At 40.8% G+C, this 26,306-nt stretch overlaps 1 protein-coding gene across 1 annotated transcript; it reads left to right on the top strand.

The window, feature by feature from the left end:
- Window positions 1-738: 738 nt before the first annotated feature.
- ZRSR2 (zinc finger CCCH-type, RNA binding motif and serine/arginine rich 2) lies at window positions 739-26,306 on the top strand. The gene is made up of 11 exons (XM_084869862.1): window positions 739-847; window positions 1,227-1,306; window positions 6,306-6,381; window positions 9,593-9,701; window positions 9,903-9,989; window positions 13,151-13,189; window positions 14,027-14,145; window positions 18,692-18,905; window positions 22,579-22,634; window positions 23,384-23,493; window positions 25,769-26,306. The coding sequence occupies exons 1-11, from the start codon at window positions 807-809 to the stop codon at window positions 26,287-26,289; spliced, it is 1,452 nt and encodes a 483-aa protein (XP_084725988.1). The 5' UTR covers window positions 739-806; the 3' UTR covers window positions 26,290-26,306.

The following is a 26,306-nucleotide window of genomic DNA, read 5'->3' as shown; positions in this document are numbered from 1 at the left end:
ATCAAATAAACACAAAGTATTTTATAATTACTTTATTATGAAATATTAAGTAAACAAAATAGTGAAAAATTATAAAATTCTTGTCTTGTCTGCACCTACGGCACACCAGGCAACATGTGCCGCGGAACAGCGGTTGAAAAACGCTGCTCTAATGACTGATGCACGGACAAGATCAACTTGGAGGTGTGTTACTCCAAATGTCTCTGCAAGAGGGAGCAGGCTTTTTGTAGAGTTTGTGCTTCGGTTGAGTGACTCCAAGGAGGAACTGGGGGAAGCCGGGCCAGTTTGGCAATTGGGTAGCTCAGGAGTTTTGACTTGGAAGTGACAAGTACAAAGCCAGGCCTGGGAATTAGGTTCATAGGCTCACCTCTGCATCCCGCTGGTGTGAATGGAAGGGGGTGAGCCTGGAGCTGGGTCTCAGGCTCTGATAGGTGGAAAGGGGAAGGAGGCGGAGCCTGGGAAGTCGGACTGGGAAACAAGGCGAGCTGCTAAGGGGGGGGGGCAGAAAAAGAGGAAGAGATGTTACTTTAACCCCATGGCCACACCCATTACACTTATGGTTTCTAGAGCAGTAGGAGGGAAGAAATATTTGCAGGCCGTCTTGGGATTCTCTAGGAGACATTTATTTGCAGGGTTTCGGTAGAATAGCCATTCTGGGAAAACTCCCTTTTTTTATCTTGGGTGCGTCTGGCGGAGGTACGCCCCGCCTTCCCGAGAGGCCGCGGGGCACGCGGTTCTGCGCAGGCGCGCGCTCTCCCAGCGCGCCTTTCCCGGCAGGCTCCTGTGGGCGTGGCTGCGCGGGCAAAATGGCGGCGCCCCAGACGGCGATGCTTCCGGACAAACTAGGGTAAGAGGGGCTGAGAGGGGTGAGCCGGGGAAGAGGGGACGGAGCCGGCCGGGCCTGGGCGCGGAGGGGGTGCAGGCGGGAGGGAGCGGGCGCTGGGCCAGGCCGGCGCGCCTCCGCGGCGGCGCCAGCCCTTCCGGGCGCTGTCCGGTCCCGGACGTGGGGGGGGGGGGCCGGGGAGGGGGCCGCAGGGAGAGCAGGTGGCGGCTGGAGGACACCTGCCGTCCGGGTGGGAAGGGGCGAGGGAAGGGCACCTGCGCGTTCCGTTAGGAAAACCCGGGAAACAAGCTTGCACCCCTGAGCGGCCGAGGAGTTTCCTGTCTTGGGGCGCCCAGGACGGGGGAGCCCCGCTGATGGCGAGTGTGCCTGTCTGCTTTTCCAGCCACAAAAGGTACAGGGCCGCCCTGAAGAAGGAGAAACGGAAGAGGCGCCGCCAGGAACTTGCTCGATTGAGAGACTCAGGTAACCGGCCTCTTAGCCCATTTCGTGTGCACGGAGGTCATGGCTCTCCCCCGCCCTCCTAACCTGCCACTGGCACAGGATGCTGAGAGCTGTGTCTGTAAGAATGGCTGGGGCTGCTGCTCCCCAAGCCAAGTCATGTCGGAAACCATGTTACCCTGCCGCAGAGGAGGAAAATCCCCACTGACTGTGTGTAGAGACTTATGAACTATCTGATACTACAGGTGCACACATGAATTGCAGCAGCTAGCACAGCCCTTGCACGCATTAAGTATTCGGTGAATACTTTTCTTGCAAAACCAGCAGGAGTAGCCCTAACTGGTGTGGCTCAGTGGATAGAGCGTCGGCCTGCAGACTAAAAGTTCCCAGGTTCGATTCGGGTCAAGGGCATGTACCTTGGTTGTGGGCACATTCCCAGTAGCGGGTGTGCAGGAGCCAGCTGATCGATGATGTTTCTCTCTCATCGATGTTTCTAGCTCTCTATCCCTCTCCCTTCCTCTCTGTAAAAAATTCAATCAAATATATATATTTTTAAAAACAGCAGCAGTTGAGGATTTGGGATATTTTGCAAGTTTCTGTCAAACTTTAGTAATGTAAGAGACCCTTTATGGATTCAAGTTGTTATTGATACGTTATTGAAATATATAAACATAAAACTAGTTACTAACTCTTAACTATAAATAATATATACACAAAACCAAGTGAAATTACACATCCAGTAAAAATCACACCCACATTAATGTGATGTTACAGATGATGGGGTCACTGATTATGGCACTGATTGGAATTTGAAATGCTCCTATTAATACTATTGCCCTATGGTTAAAATACTGTGGAACATTCATCTGTACTGGCCATAATATCATTTGTCCTTCACATGGCGGAATCTAACATTTATATAATTAAAGCTGTCTGTTTAATATAATGAAATTAGTGCTACTAACTTAGTTATAAAATTATATAGTAGTTATAAATGCAGATGGAAGCACTGAAATCACACTGGAGTACTGAGCTATAATGGCTGCTATCCAGATTATCCAGAATATGCTTATTAAGTTATCCTGACAATCTGTGAAGTTCACAGACACTGGCCTCAAGTAACCAGGATTCTTGGGCTTGAGAAATAAAGCCATAGAAGTTTTATTTGCCACTGGAGTTGCCTAGTAATTATTTAGAGCAAGCATGTCAAACTCAAAGGCTAATAGGCCAAATAAACAAGGTTTAAGTTTATGTGGACTGCAAAAAAAAACAAAAGCTTCCATTTTTATAGAAACGTAGGTTTATTTCAATAGACACATGCTGAATACAAAGGGCTGAAATAAATAATTGTTAACATAAAATAATAGAACATTTTAATAAAAATTAATATTTTTTTCTTGAACATTAACTTACCAGACACTGAATAGCTGCAAAAATTAATAAGCATAATGCATACAAAACCTATTTTGTTCTTGGAAAGTGAAATATTTCCTGTTGCACACATGAAACAAGTCAGTCCAAGATTAATGACATGGCCATTGGATGCTAAAATATTTGCTGTATTAGTGGAGAGAAGTGGTGCGCCTGCATATAAGGCACGTAAGGGAAATTAATGCAACATGATTATAGTAATTAGTCATTAGTGAACGTTGTAGTTCATTATTAATTATTGTGTATAACAGGATATTGTAAAAATTAAGTTATGGGATTTTTATTAAAACACTAGAGGCCCGGTGCATGAAATTTGTGCACTTGGGAGGATTCCTTCAGCCCAGCCTGCTCCGTCTCACAGTCTGGGAGTTCAGTGCTTCCATCTGCATTTATAACTACTATATAATTTTATAACTAGTTCGGGGGGTGTCTGTCAATCAGACATCCTTAGCATTGCCATGGAGGCAGAAGAGGCTCCTGCCACAGCTACTGTGCTTGCCAGCCGTGAGCCCTGCATTGAGTTGTCTACCCCCTGGTGGTCAGTGCATGTCATAGCGACTGGTCATTCTGCCGTTCAGTCAATTTGCATATTAGCCTGCCATTATATAGGATTTCTTACATACCATTATATCAGCTGGGTCGCAAAAATATTCATTGTGGGCCACATGTGGTCCGTGGGCTGCGAGTTTGATATCTTGATTTAGAGGCAACGCTTGGAATATTTAGAATGGAAAAGGCAGTGTGTTTAACTGCAATTTTTGTTAGCACCTCCTTTTTTATTCATTTAAAATTGGCCCACTAGAGGCAGGATAAAGCATCAGGGATAAAAGGAAAAACAGGGTAATTCAAGTTATTGTTGCTGTTAGTGATCTCCTTAAAGTTCTCAGCTACCTTTGTTTATTGTTTTCTTCTAACACTTCTTTTAAATCTTTTTTTCTTTATCATTTTAAATCCTATAGCTGTTGTTTGTGTTGCGTTGGATTTTTTTTTATCCTTTTTGACTTTGCATAGTGCGTTGACAGTGAGCCTTTGTGGAGAGGCTGTTCATTGCAGCACACATTAGATGGGTAAACAGTGCCCAGAAGGTTGGAATATAGAAGCATTCTAAACAATTGCTATAAGAGTGAGTTGACAAATGATTGGTAGAAATTTCTGGGATGTCAGCCTCTCAAGTACAGGTAGTCTCTTTAGCACCCAGTTCTTAAAATAACCTGAAATGAACTGCCTTGTCAGCAAGTTGTAAAACTGGCATGATTCCATACATAATTGCATGGATAATACAGTTAGAGATATTGTACAATCAAATATATGCAAGGATACATACATGTAGAAAAAAGGCTATACCCAAAACTCTTAGTCATCACCTGGAGTGTGTGAGCTTGGTTTGAGGCATGATGAGGAGTTGAGTGAATCAGGCAACATATTTTTGCATATTGGCTGTGTCCAGGCAATGTCTAGTCTATGGACATACCTCTGTAAGTCATTCAGTCATAGCCTCTGTGCCAGGTTCTTTGGGAGGCCTTTATGTACATTAGTTCATTTAATTATCTGTGTTATTAGATATTCTATGTGAGTTAGAATTTATCCCAATTTTTTTTACCGACTCTTTTAATTTCAGTGTTGAAAAAATAAAATTTATTTGCTTAAGAAAAGTAAATTATCTAGGATAAGGTGAACCTTTGGGTTATACTTAAACTCAATATGTGGGACAGACACAAAACCTTTTTCCTTAAGCTTGAGATCTCCTGTTACATTTCTTTAAGGTTGCTTTAGTTGACCTCATTTCCCCCCTCAAATTTAATTCTGAATAGGAAAAGATATGTTTATTATAGTAAAATTTGTTTTCCCATGTTTTTGTTTTTGTTAGAAATAAGGCGAGCCCCCCAAGTCAGGGGTTCTGATAGAATACAAAACACTCGGGAGCCAGGCAGCAAGGCAAACATACTTACTTCTATGTAGAAGAATGCGCACACATGGTCTGGAAGCGCATGCACACCAAGCAGAAGGGCTGCTTGGGTTTATAGTCCCTTACACACACATGACCTGTCCTCACTCTTGATTGGAGCTCAGGCACACAGTCTTTGGCGATCGGCTAATTCAAAGAAAGGAGTTGGCCTTTGCTGTTTCAAGATGGCGGCCCCCAGGGGAGCTGCAAGCCATGTGGCCAACATGGCGGCTGTCCAAACTGTTCTTCGACAGAAAAGATGACTTGTTTATTCTCACATTTTGAAGATGTCCCAATGTACAGAAAGTTAAAAAAAAAATACTACCATATGACCGACTGTCGTGGCTCAGTGGTTTAGCATTGACCCATGAACCTGGACAGTTCGATTCCTGATCAGGGCACATGCCCGTGTTGCGGGCAGGATCCCCCATAGGGGCTGTGCAGGAGGCAGCTGAACAATGATTCTCTCTCATCATTGATGTTTCTATCTCTCCCTCTTCCTTCTTCTCTGAAATCAATAAAAACATATTTTTAAAAAATAACTACCATAAACATTCATGAACCCTTCACCTTGATTTGCCCATGGTTAACATTAGATACATACGTACACATTTTTTCCTGAACCTTTGCATGTCAGTTGTAGATATCATGACCACTGACCCCTATGTACGTCAGCCTGCATCTCCTAAGAATGACCACAATACTAAATTTGCACTCAAGTGAAGGAATGATAATTCAGTGATATGATTTATAGGCCATATTTAAACTTGCTCAAACCGAGATTGATTATTTTGAAAAGCCATGCATTCTGGATTAGTCTGTCTTCTCCTGATTAGCTTCAGGTTATACCCTTTATGCAAAATTACTACAAAGCTGATGCTCTCTGATGCTCGTAGGGGTGTCGAACTCAATCAGAGAAGGGGCCAAAATCTAAAATCCAGCCTAAATCACGGGCCGAAAGGTTTACTGAACAGTCATAAACTGACAATGTCATAAACTGACAGCGGAGTGCAGTGATGACAGCGCGGTGCGGGCCACATTGCAAGGCCTGGCCGGCCGGATTTGGCCCACGGGCCTTGTGTTTGACACATGTGGGCGAGGGAGGGGGCTATAATGTCAGGAGGTTCTACTTCCTGTGATGTAATTGTGGTCATTATTGCCAATAAGTGTCTCCCCTTTGTAATTGGTATTCACTTCTGGGCTGATATTTTGAGATGGTAGAAACAAATCCTTTTCACAGCAAATTTTCATCGGATGCTTGATGTTTTTAGCATCTTTATATGGATTACTTGTTACAGTGGGGGTTGCAAAAGTGATGGCTTTTCTAATTAAGTCTTTCTACATTTATTAGTCCATTCTTCTGCAAATATGTGTGTTTCCTCCCATACCCCCACCACCTCTTTGAGTATCACTGTGAAGCCATCAGTAAACTTTCTAAATTTAATTTGTTATCAGCTTCTAATATTGTTAGTTTTGATGCTCAGATTGTACCACAGTTGGGCAGTTGGAGTCTTATTATTAGAAAGTTTTAAAAACAGGATCATACCATAAAGGTAAAAAAATAAAGAATGTATCTGAATTTTTCCCTGTAATATTGACTAAGGTTTTGTTCTCAGATAGTTTAATAAGACATTTGCATTCCCCCAGGACTCTCACAGAAGAAGCAGGAGGAAGAGGAGGAATCTCTTATTGAACAAGAAGAGAAGCTGTTGGAGACAGAGAGGTCAGCACAGACTGAAGCACTGCTGGTGAAGCCAGTTATTTCATTGGAATATTATGTCTTTATTAATGAGTATGAGTCTTCTTTCTAGGTCCCTGTCCAAAATAAGTCTTATAAAATACCTTGGATAATTAAATCTCTAGCTAACAGGCTATAACTGCTATAACTAGATGTTGTCATATCTTTAATGGAAGTATTTTTCTGTTTTTGCTAATTCATAAATGTTTAAAAAAATCAAACAATTAAGAAGTGTAAAAAAAAAAGTGCAAGGACTTTAAATGAATTCAACACACCCAAAGATGGTCACTGTTAAGAATGTAAAAATAATAATAATAATAAAAAATAAGGCCCTGGCCTGTGTGGCTGAGTTGATTAGAGCATAGTCCCATATACCAGAAGGTCGTGGGTTCGATTACCAGTCAGGGCACCTACCCAGGTTCGGGTTCAATCCCTCCCTGGTCAGGGTGCCTACATGAGGCAGTCAATCCTTGTTTCTGCCTCTCCCTCCTCCTTCCTCTCTAAAAATTAATTTAAAAATGTCTTCAGGTAAATATTAAAAAACAGAATGTAAAGAGAGAAAGTGTACGTGTATTTCTATAATAGGACGATATTTATACGTTTCCTGTAAATTGCTTTTTTTGCTTAATATATAGGCCATTTAGTATTCATGCAGAGATCCAATCCAACCAATTCAATGGCGACGTAGTCATTGTATAAATAGAGCATAATTCTTTATTCACAATTTATAATTTACTAATGGGCATGTAGGTAATTTACTATTAACTAACATTTGCTTACTACGTACTATTAATTTACATTCAGATTTTTTGCTATTATATAAAGAGTTGCATTTTAAAAAGCACTGGCCAGTGTGTTCAGTGGTTAGATCATTGGCCAGAGCACTGAAGGGTCGCAGGTTGGATTCCCTGCCAAGGGTACATACCTCGGTTGTGGGTTTGATCTGCTTGGGCAGCATATGAATGCAATTGATGTTTTTCTCTCACATCCCTCTTCCTCTCTCTCTGAAATCCATGAAAAACATATCTGGTTAGGATTTTTACAAAAAGTTGCAGTGACCATATATATCCTTGGTAACTGTCCTGTTATTTCCTTAGGAAAATGCCTGGAAATGAAATGGTTGCGATCAAAGGATAAGTGCACATACAGTGTAGATGGGCAGGTAGGAAGGGCTTCCCAGTTTGCAGTCTGCAGCCCCTCCAACAGTGAGTCAAGGTGCCTACCTCCCCATACCTTCACTTGCGCTAGGCATTGTCAACTTTATAAACGCCTGTAGTCAAAAGTTGTATTTCACTGTTTCAAATGTACATTTCTTAATTAGTAGGGTTGAGTATCTTTTTATATGTTTTATTACATATTTATAGATTGCTTAAGTCTTGCATATTTCTCTTTTGTTATATATTTTAGTTTGTTGTGTGAGCAGTGTTACTTGATTTAAGAATATTCTTTATCTGTCATGTGTGTCATGTGTATTTTTTCTCATTTGTTATCAGTCCTAACTGTCAGCTTTCATCATGCTATCTTGTCTTGGTGTCTGACTTAAAAAGTCACAAAATCACAAAATACTGTGTGTTTTTTTTCTCTCTAGTATCTTTCAGGAGGTAGTTTTGTCTTTGTTTAAGTTAAACACAGTAATGTGAATGTGCTTAATGCTACTCACTTGTACACTTAAAAATGGTTAAAATGGTAAATTTTTATGGTATATTTTGCCACAATAAAAAAAGTAAAAATGTTTTAAAAGGAGAAAAAACTTTAGAGACACTCTCTATTTAGTGTGTTCATTAGAAATGTTGCTTCTTACAATTAATTCCTGTTACCCATCTAAGCACATAAACAGCTGAATTGATCAAAATGCCAAACAGAAAAAAATGTAATAGTGATTGGGAACATGGAGTAGATTCAGCCAGATCTGTATTCCAGTCCTGGCCCTGCTACTTACTAGTTGTGTTCAAGTTGCTTAATCTCTCTAAGAATCAGTTTCTTTGCCTTAATTATAGAGATAAAGTCAATCATAGTATCTACCTCGTAAAATCGGGGTGAATGCATAGTACTTAAAATAGCGTTAGCAGATAGGAGGCGCGGTGATAACTCTGGTTGTTGTTATAGATTTCTGTTACGCTAATGTCACACAGTTGATCCTTGAACAACATGAGGGATGCGGGCACCAACTTCCTGCACAGCCAGAAATCCATGTATAACTTTCACCATTTGCAGTATGCCAGTCTCTATCATTGCTAAAAGACATGTTCCTAGAATCTGCAGTTGGAAATGTAATATATTTTCCCCAGAGATTATTTGAAATTGTGATTAGGTCCCTAGACCTAATAAAATCTTATTTAACTACTAATGTTGCTGAAGAGATATAGAGTAATTTCTCATATTTCATTTTCCATTTCCAGGTTGCATGGGGAAATGCAATTTGGGTTCTAAACACCCCCGATTGGCTAATAAACCTTTGAGCCATAACCCATCTTTAAATTAGAAACTTGTGATGTTTGATGTCCAAGACACCATTTTAAGATAGCATCACTCTTTATAATAGGTCACTTTTAAAATAAACTGGACACCTGCTAATTTATTTTTATAACTCCTTGTCACCGTTTCTTAAAACCTGTAATGTTCTTCATTTTAAAGACATGATGATTTAGTTTTAGTTTCCTTCTTTCAGTTGTTTTAGTGCATGGGGCAAACCACAGGAGTCTCTTAACTGTATATAGCAGCGGTCCAAAGGCTTATGGCAGAAGAGGCCAGTTTTCCCTGCTGCTGCAATCCTGCACTGCCACTTTTAGAATGTGCAGAATAGGAAGGGTAATACAGTTTGAATGTGAAAAGCAGTATGTGGCTTTAAGACTTGTTACTCGCTTTATTGGCACCTACAGGTAAACATCACCTATGGTCAACCTTCAGGGACAGTTGTAGTGTCACTGTTTTATGTGAGAGATGTCATAAATACAAAATGTAGAAATAGTGGTTTTAAGCTATTGTCTTAAAAACAGTTGCTGAAGTAAGTGTAGTGCTTTTCCTAAGATCTTTCTTTACTCACGTCTTTTGACCCTCTTACTCCCACTTAACTGCTTTCTAGAAAATGTCTTTCGTGATAGTTTAATCCTTCCCAAACATGCCATTTTTTTGCTTGTGTGTGTGTTTGTAGATTAATGCCCATTTCTCTTATTTGATTGCCTTATCACATTTATAGGCAAAAATTACACGAGGAGTGGTTGCAGCGGGAGCAGAAGGCACAGGAAGAATTCAGAATAAAGAAGGAAAAGGAAGAGGCAGCTAGAAAACGGCAGGAAGAACAGGAGGTACAGTATTATCAGATAACCAGTTGACTAATCAGTTAGCCCAAAACTCATTAAGAGTTATATATCTTGAATTAAAAAAAAAATGGATATCATCCATTTTACCAATGTTGTAAAAAACTGTTTTATTTGTCCTGTGTGTGCAATGTTATAAAAAAATAAGTCTGAAAAAAATATTACTTTTCCTTTTTCCCTCCTGTAAAGAGAAAGTTAAAGGAAGAATGGGAAGAACAGCAGAGAAAAGAGAAAGAAGAGGCGGAGCAGAAGCTACAGGAGAAGAGAGAGAGAGAGGTGATTCCTGTCACAGGAGGGTAAACGCACTGCGTATCCTCTTAGTGAGCTGATGTGGCAGGTGCTGGGGTTGAAGATTAAGGGTTTGGGCTCCAGTTTTTTGTTTAGAAAGAGTCATGTTTTAGTGAAGTATACACTAGGGCAGGGGTCTTCAAACTACGGCCCGCGGGCCACATGCGGCCCGCAGAGGAGTCTGATCCGGCCCGCCAGGTTTTTTGGGCAGTGAGCGCAGCCGAGGTGTTACAGTAGGAATTAGTAGTTCATATAGTCCGGCCCTCCAGCTCTCTGAGGGACCGTGATCTGGCCCCCACTTTAAAAAGTTTGAGGACCCCTGCACTAGGGTTTGCTTCTGGTGCTCTGGAGTTTTTCATTTGTGCATTGGCATATGCTTTAATTAAGGTTTTTCTTCAGCTTTACCCATCTTACCCTTTTTACCAGGGATTGGCAAACTCTGTGAAGAGTCAAAGCATAAACATTTTAGGCTTTATGGTTCATACGGTGTTTGTTGCAAACACCCAGCCCTGCCAGTGTGCCATGAAAGCAGCCATAGATAACCTGTAAATGAATGGTTGTGGCTGTGTTCCAATAAAACTTTATTGCTTTATTTACAAAAACAGGCAGTGGGCCCCTGCTTTGTACTATGTACCACTCTAGAGCAAATGCTGTTGTCTATGGGTTGGCTTATAGAATAATATTTTGTATAGTTTCCACATTTATTTGATTTATAAGAGTTAATTGCTTATGACATGTCAGCAAGAATTAGTTGATTGAAAGAAATCAGGAACTCAAATATTGAGGAATTAGGAAGTTTTTTTGTTATTAAATCTTGACTTCCTTTTCATTTTGGGCTATAATACAATTGTAGCTAACACATAGTTGCTCATTTAAAAAAATCTATAATGTTATGTGTATATATCTCCTGTCTGTATCTTCAGGATTCTTTTTAAAGATCTGGTATATTTTGTTGCTGTTCCTTAACAGTTTATTTACTTCAAAGAATCACAGCTCATCTTTCCTGAGTCATTCATCAGGATGTATCTTTTCTGTAATATTGCTGGGTTTGATGAATATAAAATTGGGTAATTAATCACTATATCATGGGGGAAATGCATTGATTTACACCCTATTCATGGTGGGGGAGAAGCAGCCCCTTTGACCTTTGCTCGTTGTGTCTCAGGCTATCATTAATTCCAGTGCAGGTTGTTTTAGACACCCTTATTTGAGCACTGCTTTCCAATAAGATGAGAGCACACCAAGCTTTAGGGGCAGGGCAGTCGTTTGGAACTCGTCATTTTTTAAGAGAGTAATCAATTCCCATTTTGGTAGTAGAATGTTCTTCAATTGCAGTCTTTCTGACATTTAGATAAAAGCTAAGGCTTTTTTTTGTTTTCTTTTCAAAAAGCTAAGGCATTTGTTTCAAAGGAAGTCTGTTGAGGCATTAAAGAGAAACAAGTAAAATGAAGTACATTCTAAGCTTATAAAAAGGAATATGCAGTCTTGTTTCTGCTCTGTGCTAGATACTCCTCTAGTGGATAGAGATAAAGTATCAAAAAGACAGTCCCTGCTCTCAACTGAATTAGTTTTCTAGAGGGGAGAGCTGGATGATAAGTAAGCAAAGAAAAAAAGCTCATTTTAAGTGCTATAAGGTCATGTTAGGAGCTGTAAGGAAATAAAGCAGAGTCATGTGATAGAGTGAGTAGGGTAGGCGAGGACTTCTTTAGATTGCCTGGTCAAGGAAGACTTCTGTGAGGAGCCTATTGGTCAGCTGACACCTGAGTGCAGAGACCTCAGGGAGAAAGGGGTCCAAGCAGAGGGCAGAGGCCTGTGCTTGGAGCGGAAGGAAGGTCAGGGCGCCTTAGTCCTAGAGACCAAAGGAGAGAGAGGCAGGTGGAGAGGGCAGGAGGGTGGGCAGGGTCAGATCATGTAAGACCTGGATTTGAAGGAGGAATTTAGATTTTATGTTAAAAGTAAGGGGAAGCCATTGAAGGGTTTCTAAGCAGGGAGTGACTTCATCTAATTTACTTCTTTACCTTTAAAGATCATTCTAAGTTTTAAAAAAAATATATTTTATTGATTTTTTTACAGAGAGGAAGAGAGAGTTAGAAACATTGACGAGAGAGAATCATCGATCAGCTGCCTCCTGCACACCCCCCACTGGGGATGTGCCCGCAACCAAGGTACATGCCTTTGACCGGAATCGAACCCGGGACCCTTCAGTCTGCAGGCCGACGCTCTTATCCACTGAGCCAAACCGGTCTCGGCATCATTCTAACTTTTGTATAAAGAAGGGGGTAGTGAGCAAGGAGGCAAAAGTGGAAATAAGGTGATCAGTTAGAAGGCAGCTGTTCCAGATAGGACAAGGTGTTGGTTTGGCTGAGGGTAGTGCTTAATACAGCAAAGTACACAGATTTGGAGTGTGTTGAGTCAGAGTTAATAGGACTCTAGCTGGTAGATTGAATGTAGAGGAGTTTAAGTCATACACTTGTAGGTTTTTAGTTTGAACTGAAATGGGGTAAGAGATAGGGAAAAGGTAGTTTTCATTTGAGCTTTTAAGTTACTGAGGACCTTAAGTTACTGGTCTTATATGACCAAGTAGAGTTATTAAGAAAAGCTAGATAGATGAATCTTTTATATAATGCTTTAAGAGGCTAGAAGAAAAGTCTGTGGATCATAATTTCAAAAAATCGTTTAAATGCCAATGAGGTCAAATCTATTGGCATATTGGCAGGACTTCCTTTGCCTTATTGAAAAGTTTGAGATTTTTTCATCAATCCTAATTACTACTGTTCATGTCATATTTTAGCATATATTAAATGTTTATGATGTTTCAGCTACCGTTGTGTTTTATAATATTCATAATACCTCATCTTAAAAACTAGAACGTGACATATGTGTTCAAAAACACTAAATATGACTGTTACTATTATACGGTATTTTCAATATCTTGCAATCTAAGCCAGTAAATGTCCTATTTGAATGAAAACTCAACTTTGAAGTCTTTTTTCAGAAGATCAGTGCTGTAGAAAGCAAATTGGGAACTGAAACTTTTTGTGTGCATGGGTTGGTAACATTTTTACACATGAGATTCTTAACCGGAGAAACCAGATGTGACTTACCTGACTTTCCGGTTTTCACTAGTCCTATGTTTGCACCATTTGTAGGAGGCTGTGCAGAAGATGCTGGAGCGGGCTGAAAATGAGGTATTTTCAAAACCTTTTGTTAAGAATTTGAGACTGATGAGCATTTCTTTGAAAACAACACTTCCAGCAATGTTACTTTTGCGGTTGGCTGTGTAGATCATGTCTGAAATATCTGGGGTCACTTTCTCACCTCTGTGATTTATGCAACAACAAGAACTACAGAAGTTATCAATGAATACACGCAAATGGTATTGAATCACCCCTATGGGCTGTCCTTCTTTATACTCTTTAGTGTATGAATAAGAAACAGCGCACACTCTTTTTTTATATATATATTTTTGGTTTTTTACAGAGAGGAAGAGAGAGAGATAGAGTTAGAAACATTGATGAGAGAGAATCATCGATCAGCTGCCTCTTGCCCACCCCTACTGGGGATGTGCCCGTAATCAAGGTACATGCCCTTGACCAGAATCGAACCTGGGACCTTTCAGTCCGCAGGCTGACGCTCTATCCACTGAGCCAAACTGGTTTCGGCCAGCGCACACTCTTACCCCCTCCCCACAATGGACCCTTTACCTTCCTGCTTCAGAGTAACCTTGATTTCTCTTAGTGGTGGTTCTCTAAAAACTCCTTGGCCATTTTCAGAATGCTTGGACAAAGGGAAACCTTGGTGACTGCTCTTGGTCGCCGTGACGATGCCTAATGAGTGGTGACGGAACCGAGAGAGACACAGTTTGTGTCTCAGCCCAATTGCTTTTCAAGTCTCCATTACATGTTACAACTTAAATTACATGTTACAACTTAATATTACTAAGAGAATCCATCTTTATTTATGACCAAAACAGTTGAATACATTTAAACATTGAATTTTTAATGGATCATGGTTATTTTCAACAGTTGGAAAATAGTGCCACATGGCAAAACCCAGAACCACCCACGGATGTAAGAATAATGGAGAAAGATCGAGCTAACTGTCCATTCTACAGTAAAACGGGAGCTTGCAGATTTGGAGATAGGTAACTAATTTTGCTTTATCATGTCCGAATGAAGTGCCTCAATATGTTGAGCTTTTTGAGTTCTGTTTTTAGGGGTGACTTGGGCTAAAGTTTGAGGGTTCACAGTCAGGCACCTGCTATGTTCTTACTGCTTCTCCAGTTCCCAAGCTGTCTGTCTTCTGCTCCCCTCTCACACACCCCACCCCTACCCTCCAATAAGGGGTTTAAGGCTGAAATGAGTGAACGTAGGGAAAGCAGGTAGAATAGTGTCCGGCAAATGGTGAGCACTCTTGGAGTTTTTTTTTGTTATCGTTGTCATTCTTCTCTGAGAAACTCTTATTCCCTGCCTCTTCGCATCAGTGTTATTGAAATGACATTCATGTGGAAAATTAAGCGTTGATGTCTTCATTTAGCGATGTCTTCCTACCTACTCTATGCCAGGCAATGGCGATTTTTATTATTTGGTCTGTTGATGAGTAACTCAAATTATGTAAATAATTCATAATGATGAATGAATCCACCCAAGGTAAAATCTAATTATTACTATGCATTCTGCAGAATAAAATATCTAATCATATATTAGTGTCCTATTCAAAAAAGGGCTATGAATAGGCAATTTTATATGTATTCGATGAGAAACTGTATTTTGTCTCTTGTGTTTATCTTATTCATAAGATTATCTCTCCCATGAGATAATTTCCTTCTTTGAAAATATGAACCTTTCTATCTTTCTCTTCTATTTCTTTTTAAATTTAAGCCTTAATACTATTTTACATTTTTGTAAGAACAGTGGTCCTCAACCCTAGATGCACATTAGAATCACTTAGAAAACTGTAACAAAAAGTATGTCTTAATTCAATTTGACTAAATCAGAGTCTCTGAGACTTGGGAAGCCTTAGTTTTGAAATGTTCTCAAGTGTTCCTAATGTGTCCCAGGATTGAGAGTCCCAAACGCAGGGTGGTTAACTCGTTTTATATTTCACTAGAGGCCCGATGCACAAAAATTTGTGCAAGAATGGGCCTTTCTTCCCCTGGCTCCCGGCACTGCCTTCACTCTGGCTGGAGCCATCTTTCTGCCTTCCCACGCTGCCCAGAGGCCTGGAGCATCCCACCCTGCCCCTGGCCGCTTGGTGTCTGCCTATGCAAAGTAACCCACAACATCTTTGTTGTGTTAATTTGCATACTCACTTTTGATTGGCTGGTGAGTGTCACGAAGGAATGGTCAATTTACATCTTACTCTTTTATTAGTGCAGATAATAGGATTATTTATGCCCAGATGATCTTTGAAAGGAGTCACAGGATCTGATCAATAGTGAAAATTTCCTCTTGAGGAACTGGGAGCTAATGAAACTTTATTTCCCTTTGTACTTTTACAAGTGTTTTCCAAATGTATGCTCAATTTCCTCAAGAAATAATGATTTATGTGAAACACCAATGTGCAATTAAGACTCAGCATGAGTTTATATTTGTGTGGATAGTTGAATCAGGTTGCGTTTAAGTTCTTCCAGCTGCAGGATTCCTCATTGACGAAACATCTCTCTTAACATATCCTTGAATTTTAAGACTGGTCATCTGATTCTGGGATTCTTCTTCTGGTGGGGATAAGTTAGAAGGGAAAATGTCCTAAGCAGTTTCAGGAAATCAGTTCACAGTGCTTATTTGTAGAAAGGGTTATGGCCTAACAGGCTCTCAAAACTCACCCCTGAGAGTCTTTTCAAGGAAACACAGTGGTCAGATTAGTTTGTGAACATTTCTTAATGTTTTGATAAGCATATGACATTTTACTATCACAACTATTAAAAAAAAGTAAAAGTAAGACAGCCATTTGAATATTTTCATTGTTCAAGTGGTGAGTTGTGAAATCAAATTCTAAGAAATTAGCAGTTACAAAATCCAGCGCCATCCCTTCCAACAAAAACACTGTGCCCTTTTTACAGGGAGCCATAGGGACTTGCTCTGGATCGCACAACTGTTCTTTTCGGTTGAGATCTGTCATATCAGAAGTCATCACTTCCATAGCCTAAGCATTTCTTAGGTTTTGTTTCTATAATTAGTACTGTTCAATTCTAGAACCTTTCTGGAATTGATAAATGTTAGAGTCAGAGCTTTGAGGAAGGTTATTTTTTTCTTCCTAAAAAGGAACAGAATTACTGATGAAAGGTAAGACTTACCAGAGTAGTTATTTATAGCTCACACATTTCCTGTACTAAGGAAATGTGTGAGGTATAAAGAAAACTCAGGGTCTCCTGGACTAAGTTTAATAAAATAAAAGAAATCGAAATTAAGGAAAGGAGGAGAAAGTGGGTTGTGAATGTGTAGTATATTTGGCACTGGATTTGAATATATCCCAGGCAGATGTTGAAATATGCAGTGTAGTTCTTACCAAAAAGGAAGAATGAGCAGTATCTCTGAAAAGGAAGAAATTTTCCTGGTATCAGAGTCTAAATGTTTCTCTCATTAAATACTATGTAAAGACATTGAATAGGAAGTGAACAGTAACTTTCATAGATGTTTTGTTAACAGTTGCATATGTAATTTTCATGAGAATGTTTCTTACAGAGACCTTCAATATAAAGGATTGCAGCCTAATTGCATTATGTGTGTATATACATAAATATATACATACATATATCTATCTATATAAAAGCCTAAGTGACTGTTAAAACCAGCCAGTGCTATGACACTCACTGACCACCAGGGGGCAGAAGCTTAACACAGGAGCTTCCCCCTGGTGGTTAGTATGCTTCCAGAGCCAACCTCCCACAGTCCCATCCCTCTATCCAGCTTGCCAGGCCGAGGGACCCCACAGTTAGCTTTACCTAAGGGGGCATTTGGAGACCCACACAATTTATTGGCTGTCCTTGGGGTAAGATAATGTTAAAGTATGTGATTTTGTGCCAGTCTTACTTGATTTAGGTATCTGAGCAATAGGCAAGTAGCATGTTCTAAACAAGGGGTTCTTAAACATGGCTGACATTCAGGACCGAGTGGGGAGTTACTTTGAAAATATGGGTCTCCCACTCTGAGATCCGAACAGATGATCCCTGTGCAGAACTTACACTCATTTGACATCCTGGGAACTGGAACCAAGTTTATTCAGATGTAATAAACCCGTGAGCAGGATGTTAACCTTGTTAAAGTGGTTTCTTGTTTAATTCTGCATGTGCTTTATACATGTAAAATTCTGATGCACAGCTAACGCTGCCAGTTAGATTGAATCATTGCTCTTTGTTCTGTCGGTAGCTGTACTTGGGAAGATGGATCTTACCAGAAGGTCCCTAACTGAATAATCCAGGCAGGTCCTTTGGAAAAATAACATTTCACATTAACGAACACTGACTGCACATTTCTGAGCTGGGCACAGTGTGTGCGGGCATTCTGTGTGCAGTATCTCAGATCCATATTGTACACATGGAAAGTGAGGATGAGTTAAACATTTAGTCATTTCAAGGCCATTATTTTTTCCTAGCATATGCCTAGTTCTTCAACTTTTTTCTTTCTAAAAGTTCTGGGTTGTTTTTCCCCCTAAAAGTTGTGTCCTAATCAGTTTTATAACTAGAAACCTATTCAGGAAAATGTTGATGATTTGGAATTGTGAAGTACACCCCCCCCCCCCATTTTATTTTAGGAGAAGGATATAAAAAACAAACAAAAGATTTTTAAAGAACTATTCAGGTATGGGCTGGTCCAGTTTACACAACGAAAAGAAAATTCTTCTTCATAATGGTTAGTTTTCTTCAATTAAATAAAAATTAACTACATTTGCCATACCACTTAATGAACTGCAGGTTAACTCGGATTTCTTGGATCCTTTCTTAATTACCAGCCATGTGACTTTGGAAAGTGCTTTCTTCTTTGCAAAGTACAGAGAAATACTAGCCCCAACTGTCCCAACAGGTTGCAAGGATCAGAGGGGAAAATGCAGAAATGCCATGAAAATTATGAAATGTTATACATGTGTGAGGTTGAAACATTCCGTTAGCTGGCAATTCTTAGATTACCCTATTCTCTAAAACATCAGGTTAGTTGGAGATTGTCTAGAACCAGGATTGTATTGTTCTGACTTTCCTCCTAAATTCCACATGGGGTACCTGAATGGCAAATGAACTTGGAAATAATTTTTGCATTTTAATGGGGATCACTATATTGCTCCGTCTTAAAACAGTTTTCTTAAGTATTGAAAGTTGATGTCCGAATGGATTTATTTTACAATTAAGTCGAAACAGTCAAGTTACTTGAGTCTTGATCTCCAGATTTAATGCAAGCACTTTATGTGTAATTTCTTTCTTTTTTTTTTTCAATATATTTTATTGATTTTTCACAGAGAGGAAGAGAGAGGGATAGAGAGTTAGAAACGTCGATGAGAGAGAATCATCGACCAGCTGCCTCTTGCACACCCCCTACTGGAGGTGTGCCCGCAACCAAGGTACATGCCCTTGACCGGAATCGAACCCGGGACCTTTCAGTCCGCAGGCCAACGCTCTATCCACTGAGACAAACCGGTGCCGGCTATGTGTAATTTCTAACTATTGCCCTACTTAATTTAAACTTTCCTCTCATATGCAGGTGTTCACGTAAACACAATTTCCCCACATCGAGCCCCACCCTTCTCATCAGAAGCATGTTTACAACATTCGGGATGGAGCAGTGCCGAAGGGATGACTATGACCCCGACGCCAGCCTGGAGTACAGCGAGGAGGAGACCTACCAGCAGTTCCTGGACTTCTATGAGGACGTGCTCCCTGAGTTCAGGAACGTGGGGAAGGTGATCCAGTTCAAGGTGGGCATGCGCAGTGCACGTGAGGGAGGAGACTGGGTCACTTCCCACTGAAGTACCCAGTGGGACGAGAGCGAGGGTACAGGCTTTGTGCCTAGCTGGGGGGCGTGGGACAGTGCCTGGCCCTGTGTAGGCCACCCCGGCACTCACTGAATGGCGCTCCCTTCTCTCAGAGGTACTGCATGGACTCATGTGCTAGCATGAAGGTTCCTGGGTGCCAGGGACTAGATGGCAAAGGCTCTCATCTCTTCAGGACCTTTGTGATCTAACTCTTCTAGCTGGGGAATTTGTTCAGAAGGTCCCTGCAGACAGCAGTGCCAGCATTCAGTTATAGGCCGCCTATGACAGACATGCTACCTCCCTCTCTCCCTCCCTCTGGGTAATGGGTCTCACCCAGAGCTGCAGTGTGCACAGTGTAATACCACTCCACTTACTGAGATTGTAGTTGTATGGTTGCATTGTGTTGACAGTGCCAGGCCCGATGCGTGTTATTTTTTTCTGGAAGTACACTGGAATGTTAGATCTTGATTCCTTTTCTTTACATTATTTTTTTTAAAATATGTTTTATTGATTTTTTACAAAGAGGAAGGGAGAGGGATAGAGAGCTAGAAACCTCGATGAGAGAGAATCATTGACCAGCTGCCTCCTGCACACACCCACTGGGGATGTGCCCGCAACCAATGTACATGCCCCTGACCAGAATCGAACCTGGGACCTTTCAGTCCGCAGACCGACGCTCTATCCACTGAACCAAACCGATTTCGGCTTCTTTACATTATTTTTATTCATTCGATCATTTCAATACTGAACATAGTATTCCCAAAGTCATGGTTTGTGGTGCAAAAATGGGATGAAAAAAAAGGCATTCACATTGCACAGAATTATTCTAACATGTTCTTTAAGGCGAGAGGAAAGTCTGATGTAACACCTAGTAGTTGAGTCCTACCACAGTGAAGACTCCTACTTCGTGGATCATCAGTCCCAATCCTGAATGATTCTGTTATGGTAGGGTAGGGAAAATGTCCCATAATTTGGGGAAAAATAGGAATAAAGTTGTTTTTTTCCTGCTTGTTAGAAATAGCCAAGAGTAGAGCAACTACTAACCGGTAGCACTTGTGAAATTCAAAGCTATACTTATTCCTACCAACTTCAAGACTTTACCATTTTCTTCCCCCCTTTGCCTTTTATTTCTGTTGTGCATGCCTTTCTGTCGTCACACTACTTCTCAGCACAGCCAGTAAACACTCAAGTAGAATTGCCTGGCTACCCATACCATGGAGCCACGGTAGTGCCGTTTGGCTAGACCTGCATTCTGGAACATGTCATTAAATTTACCTCTCCGTGCCTTTTTCTCATCCCGAAAGTGAGGGGATTGGACAACATCAGTGGTTTCCCTCTCGGGGTCCCTACAGTACACTTGTCTATGATGTCAGTGGTGGAGCTGCTTTCAAAACTTCAGGCCAGCCCAGCTGGCATGCTCAGTGGTTGAGCATCGACCTATGACCAGGAGGTCACGGTTTGATTCCTGGTCAGGGCACATGCCCAGGTTGCAGGCTCAGTCCCCAGTGTGGGGCATGCGGGAGGCAGCTGATCAATGATTCTCTCTCATCATTGATTGTTTCTATCTCTCTCTCCCATCCTCTCTGAAATCAATAAAAACATATTTTAAAAAACAGCACACAAAACTTCAGGCCAGTTAGTGGAAATCACACCATTACCTGCAACTAGCCACTTACTAACCATGGTGTATTTGTTTTCTTCTGTGTAGAATTTTGTCAGCCAAGCTCATGCTAATCACATTGGTAGTTATAAATGGAAAGATTTGTTTAGTAGATTTTTAGTAGGAAAATTTCCAAAACATTAAATTTGCCATGGAAAATTAATAATGGGTCTTTGTGAATCACTGGCTTAAGTGATCTCTAAGGTCCCTGGTACAGCTGATGTGGCTTCCCAAACAGATCCTGTCTATTTTGGGTACTCTAATAAAAATACTCGGGGACAGATTTGTAAAATTAAACATTTGTTTTGAAAATAAAAGCTGAATATTACTATGAACATTTGAGGACTTTTTTATACCACTATATAAAACCAAATAAAAAATAAAATAACCACCCGGCCAGCGTGACTCAGTGGTTGAGCATTGACCTATGAACAAGGAGGTCACGGTTTGAGTCCCCATTAGGGGACATGCCCGGGTTGCGGGCTTCAGCCCCAGTGCCGATCCATGATTCTCTCTCATCATGGATGTTTTTCTCTCTTCCAATCTCTCTCTCTTTCTCTCTCTTTCCCCCCCTCCCTCCCTCCCTCCCTCCCCCTTCCTCTCTAAAATCAATAAAAATATATTTTAAAAGATAAAATAACCAAATTAGATATGTCATTTTCGAAGGCAAAGGATCAAATGTTCAACATAAATAGTAATAGGAACAGTGCATCTTAAAATGACAGATCATTCACACCTTATCAGGTAAAATATTATAAAATTCTCTTAATACCAAGACTGGGCAAGGATGTGTGAATTAGTAAAACCACTTCAGAAGGCAGTAGTTGTCAGTACCTAGTGAAGCAGTAAACTTACAAGTCTGCGCGCTGTTTGTGGTCATGCACACACAGGAGCAATCCATACATCTACACACACGTGTTCCAGAATGCTGGCTGCAGCACTGTTTGTTGTTGAAAATTGGAAGCGCCTTGGATATCTGTCATTCGAGGAGTGGACACATTGATTTGCTAATTTGATGTATCCAGTATACAGTAGTTAAAATGAGTCCTTAAGTTTATGGGATTACATCTTTTAAAAAGGATGTGGAATAAATACTATTTATGTAAAATTTTAATGTGTGCAAAGCAATGCTATACACCGTCTATCTATCTATCTATCTATCTATCTATCTATATTTTTTGCATATGTATACATACATTTGTGTGTGCCCATATATGTATAGTGGACATACATTTCAGTGTGTGTATGTGTTGCTGTGGGTGTTTGTGTAGGTGTGTATTTATGTTTAGAATGTGAAGGATATGCCCAGCCTTAGGACAATGTCTGTGTATGTGATGGAGAAGGGAAGAAAGAATTGAAGAGCTTCAAATGGATCTTTAATGTTTTATATATTTAAACTTTCTCTGTCAAAAAGGAAAGTGTCAGTGTTAAATCTGGGTGGTGTGTAGATGGGCTGATTTTTCCCCTCGGTTTCTGTGCATATGTGAAACATTTCACATCTACAGGGGAAAGGATCTGGATGAACAGGGATCAGCTCATTGGGGCCTGCAAAACCGCTATGTGCTGAAGCAGTGGTCGGCAAACTCATTAGTCACCAGAGCCAAATATCAACAGTACAACGATTGACATTTCTTTTGAGAGCCACATTTTTTAAACTTATTCTTCTAACGCCACTTCTTGAACATAGACTCGCCCAGGCCGTAATATTTTGTGGAAGAGCCACACTCAAAGGGCCAAAGAGCCACATGTGGCTCACGAGCCGCAGTTTGCCGACTACGGTGCTGAAGAATACCTTAAATAGACGTGAAATTGGGCTAGTTCCTCAATTTTGGAATCTTCTATTAGTAACAAGTTTTGGTAGTGTTGACCTGAACAAAGTGCATTTAATGGCTGAAGGACGTCTTTTCCTTAGTTTTGTTTTTGTTTTTAATGATAGAATTCTTCATTGCTCCTTAGGTCAGCTGCAACTTGGAGCCTCATCTGAGGGGCAATGTGTATGTTCAGTACCAATCGTAAGTATTCTGAACATAAAACGTCTTCAGTTTGTCACAGTACAGTGTTGTGACTGTTGGTGTCTGCGGTTCTTTACACGGAATAATAATATAGCTTTAATATGCATGGTATTTTTAAAAGTGTAAATATTAAGAGCTGATATAGAAATGTACAAGGGATTTGAAAAGAATACGTTTGGATTTCATTCTTTGTATAAGTACATAGTTTGGAATCTTTTGTAATATAGTTATTTTTTACTTATATAACTTTAATAATTAAAATGCAAACTGAAAGGGATAACTGGAATAGAGGAAAGTATAAATCAAAAGAGCCAGAAATTGAAGCCCCCAGTAACCTCAGTGTGCAGTTAGTGTACCATTTCTGCTGGTTTTGGTGTTTGCCCGGGCCACGCCGTGGCTAATGAGGTAAATTAACCATCGCAATAAGAAGAGGGATCTCCACTGAGAAACAGTGGGCACTGATAATGGGATACACTTCTGCGTTTTTAACGGTCCCATCTTTTGGTTTAAGAAGCTTTGGCTCGAGCCAGTTTCCATGCACCAGAGTCTCAGAGAGTTGGTAAAAAGGGCTCCTGAATTAACGGTGAGCTTCGGGAGCTGGAATGTTCTCTAATGCGTACTCTCTCAGTACAAAAGCAGTAAGCTTGGACGTCCTACAATGAACGAATGCAAGGGTTTGTTAACAACAGCGTTAATCTACATATGAGAACGTTACCGTAAAGCGTGTGCTTTAATTTGCGGTTTCAAAGGGAAGAAGAATGCCAGGCGGCCTTTTCCCTGTTTAACGGAAGATGGTATGCGGGACGCCAGCTGCAGTGTGAATTCTGCCCAGTGACCCGGTGGAAAATGGCAATTTGTGGTAAAATATAACACGATGCTTTCCCCCCAGTTGTTCAACTGTTAAACAAAAGGAAATTCTCAGTGAAAAAAAATTGTATCTTAAAGAGGTGAAGCGTAGCTTTTCCCTCACACAGCAGACGAGCTGAGATCATTACATAAAGGACATTGCCTTTTAGATCTGTAACAGACCTTGTGTGTCTCTCTGTGCATGATGTGATTGAGGTCCCAGTGTGTGGGTGACAGAGTTGGGCTAGAATTGGGCCTTCTCGTCCTCAGTGCTGGGGCCCTATGTCTAACTTTTTAAAATATATATATTTTATTGATTTTTTACAGGGAGGAAGACAGAGGGATAGGGATGAGAGAGAATCATCGATCAGCTGCCTCCTGCACACCCCCTACTGGGAAATGCCCGCAACTAAGGTGCATGCCCTTGACCGGATCGAACCTGGGACCTTTCAGTCTGCAGGCCGACGCTCTATCCACTGAGCCGAACCGGTTTCGGCTGCCTAACTCTTTAGGAAGCCAGAGAAGTTGGGGTCCTGGAAGCCACCTTTCCTTATTGCGGTCTCAGAGATGTTTGCTGTTGAATGCTCCCCTCCCTTAAGCTGTGTTGTTTTCCCCATCTTTATCCCTAATGGATCTTGGCTCATCTTTGCCACCTGAAACATTACCCATAACATCCCCTGCCTTACTTCAAACACATGCTTTTGTGCTGCGGATTGATGCTGGCTGTGGCATGTGGCGAGGGCACAATCAGTCAGACTGACTCATCCACAGTGGCCCCACATCAGGAAGTGAGTCAGTCCCTGGAGTAGCCAGCAGTGTTGATCCTTGTTCTTTTTTTATTTCTCTTGGATGGGCTTAGCCAGACTGTATCGCTAAGGTACCGGAAGCTAAGAGATGGAGCTATTTGTGTCTTAAGGGAGCACATCCCTGATCCTTTACTTTTCTTTGCTTTACACGTGTCTGCTTAACACCTCTCATTTAAAAATATATAATGTCCCAAGTCTGAATCTTTGGCAACTTGGTCGTAATGGATGCTGTCACTTAAAAACCATTTCTTGAAGAGCGGGGGGTGTGATATTTTGGAATCCCTTGCTTTGGAAAATGAGAAGAACTATTATTACACCTTAAATTGAAAGGCTTGAGGGATGAAGGAAGTGGACCTGTTTGATCCACAAAGGTGTTTACTTCTGTCAGTTCCTGGCAGTCCAATATGGCTTCACTGCGGACTCTGAGTGTGACTTTGACTCTCCCAAAGCAGGAGACTATTTCACTTGTTTTGTTTTTCAAAATAATTTGGTGATTTTTCCCATTAACTAGTGATGCTGAGCATTTTTTCATGTCCTTCTTAGTCGCCATTTGTCTATTTTCTTTGGAGGGATGTGTATTCAGATCCTTTGCCTGTTTGTATGTAGGTTACATGACTTTTTACTATTGAGTTGTAAGAGTTCATGATTAATTCTACAGATCAGTCCTTGAGTAGATCTATGATTTGTAAATATTTTCTCCCATTATGTGGGTTGTCTTTTTACTGTGACGCTGGCCATTGAAGCACAAAAGTTTTTCATTTTGATGATAACCATTTATCTAAGTTTTTTCTTTTTTTGACTTGTGCTTCTGCTGTCATATCTAACAATCCATTGCTTAGCCCTGTGCCACAAAGATTTTACTTGTATGTTTATTTCAACGTTTCATAGCTTCGTATCTTACATTTAGGACTCATCATTTTAACTTTCTTTTTGTATATAGTGTGTGATATGGAGGTATTTCTCTTTTAACTATTTTACATATTTGGGAAATTTACTGCTTTTAAAAAAATTTGAAGACCCCAGAAAGATTTCTGAGTTGTTCAACTAGATTCCACTTTGACAAGAATCTTCCATATTAAAAATACTTGGTAAATTTAAAAGCGTTAGGCCAATGTTTACCATCTTCTTCTTAAAGTGTTCATTAGGGATCTACATTGTCAGTGAGTGGGATGGTGAAACCTAGAAAAAAATTAGAGTCACCACTGTGCCATTTGCACACCACACAGTAACCCAGTAGAGAAACAGGACATCCCGGCTAATTGAGATTTCTGATTTGTTACTTTTCACGGTGCCATTTGTTAGAGCACTGGAATATATTTGAAATTCTGGGAACCAAAACTGTGACATCAATTTATGTAAGCCCCTTTTAAATAATGTAAAGAGGAAAATAGTTCTGTCGTGTCCAACATGAGCAATGTACTTCCTAAGAAGGATCAAGTGCCGGCAATAAATGCTATTTCTTTCCTCACTGTGCCATTGCAGGTTTATATGAAATGCAGCAATGCCCCAGAGGAAAACACTGCAACTTCCTTCACGTGTTCAGAAATCCCAACAATGAATTTTGGGAAGCTAATAGGGACATCTACCTGTCCCCAGACCGGTCTGGCTCTTCCTTTAAGAACTCAGAGAGGAGAGAGAGGCTGGGCCACTACGATGAATACTACGGCAGGTCCCGGAGGAGGCGAAGCCCCAGTCTGACCCGCTTCTATAAAAGGAACGGAGAAGCCGAGAGGAAAAGAAGAAGCACCCACAGGGATAAGAAGTCTCACAGACACACAGCCAAAAGCCGTGAGAGGCACAGTTCCCGAAGTAGAGAAAGGAAAAGGGACCGCAGTTGGGGCCGGGGCAGCCGGAGCAAGAACCACCGGAGCCGAAGCAGGAGCCGGAGCAGAAGCAGGAGCCGGAGCCGGAGCTGGAGTCCAAGCCCCTCTAAGTTCAGGAATTACAGTGGGAGAAGGTCAGGTAGTAGAGATGGAATTGTTCATAGCCCCAAATCCAAATAAACCGATTTTTTTTTAAA

This window comes from Pipistrellus hanaki (genome assembly GCF_964339955.1).
Source record: "Pipistrellus hanaki genome assembly, chromosome: X".
NCBI lineage: Eukaryota > Metazoa > Chordata > Mammalia > Chiroptera > Vespertilionidae > Pipistrellus > Pipistrellus hanaki.
This window is presented reverse-complemented; position numbering and strand designations above follow the sequence as displayed.

Coding starts and splice junctions, on each gene's coding strand:
- ZRSR2 (XM_084869862.1), top strand. CDS start 807: ATGGCGGCGCCCCAGACGGCGATGCTTCCGGACAAACTAGG. Junction 1,307..6,305: donor TGCTCGATTGAGAGACTCAG/GTAACCGGCCTC, acceptor GCATTCCCCCAG/GACTCTCACAGAAGAAGCAG. Junction 13,190..14,026: donor TGGAGCGGGCTGAAAATGAG/GTATTTTCAAAA, acceptor TATTTTCAACAG/TTGGAAAATAGTGCCACATG.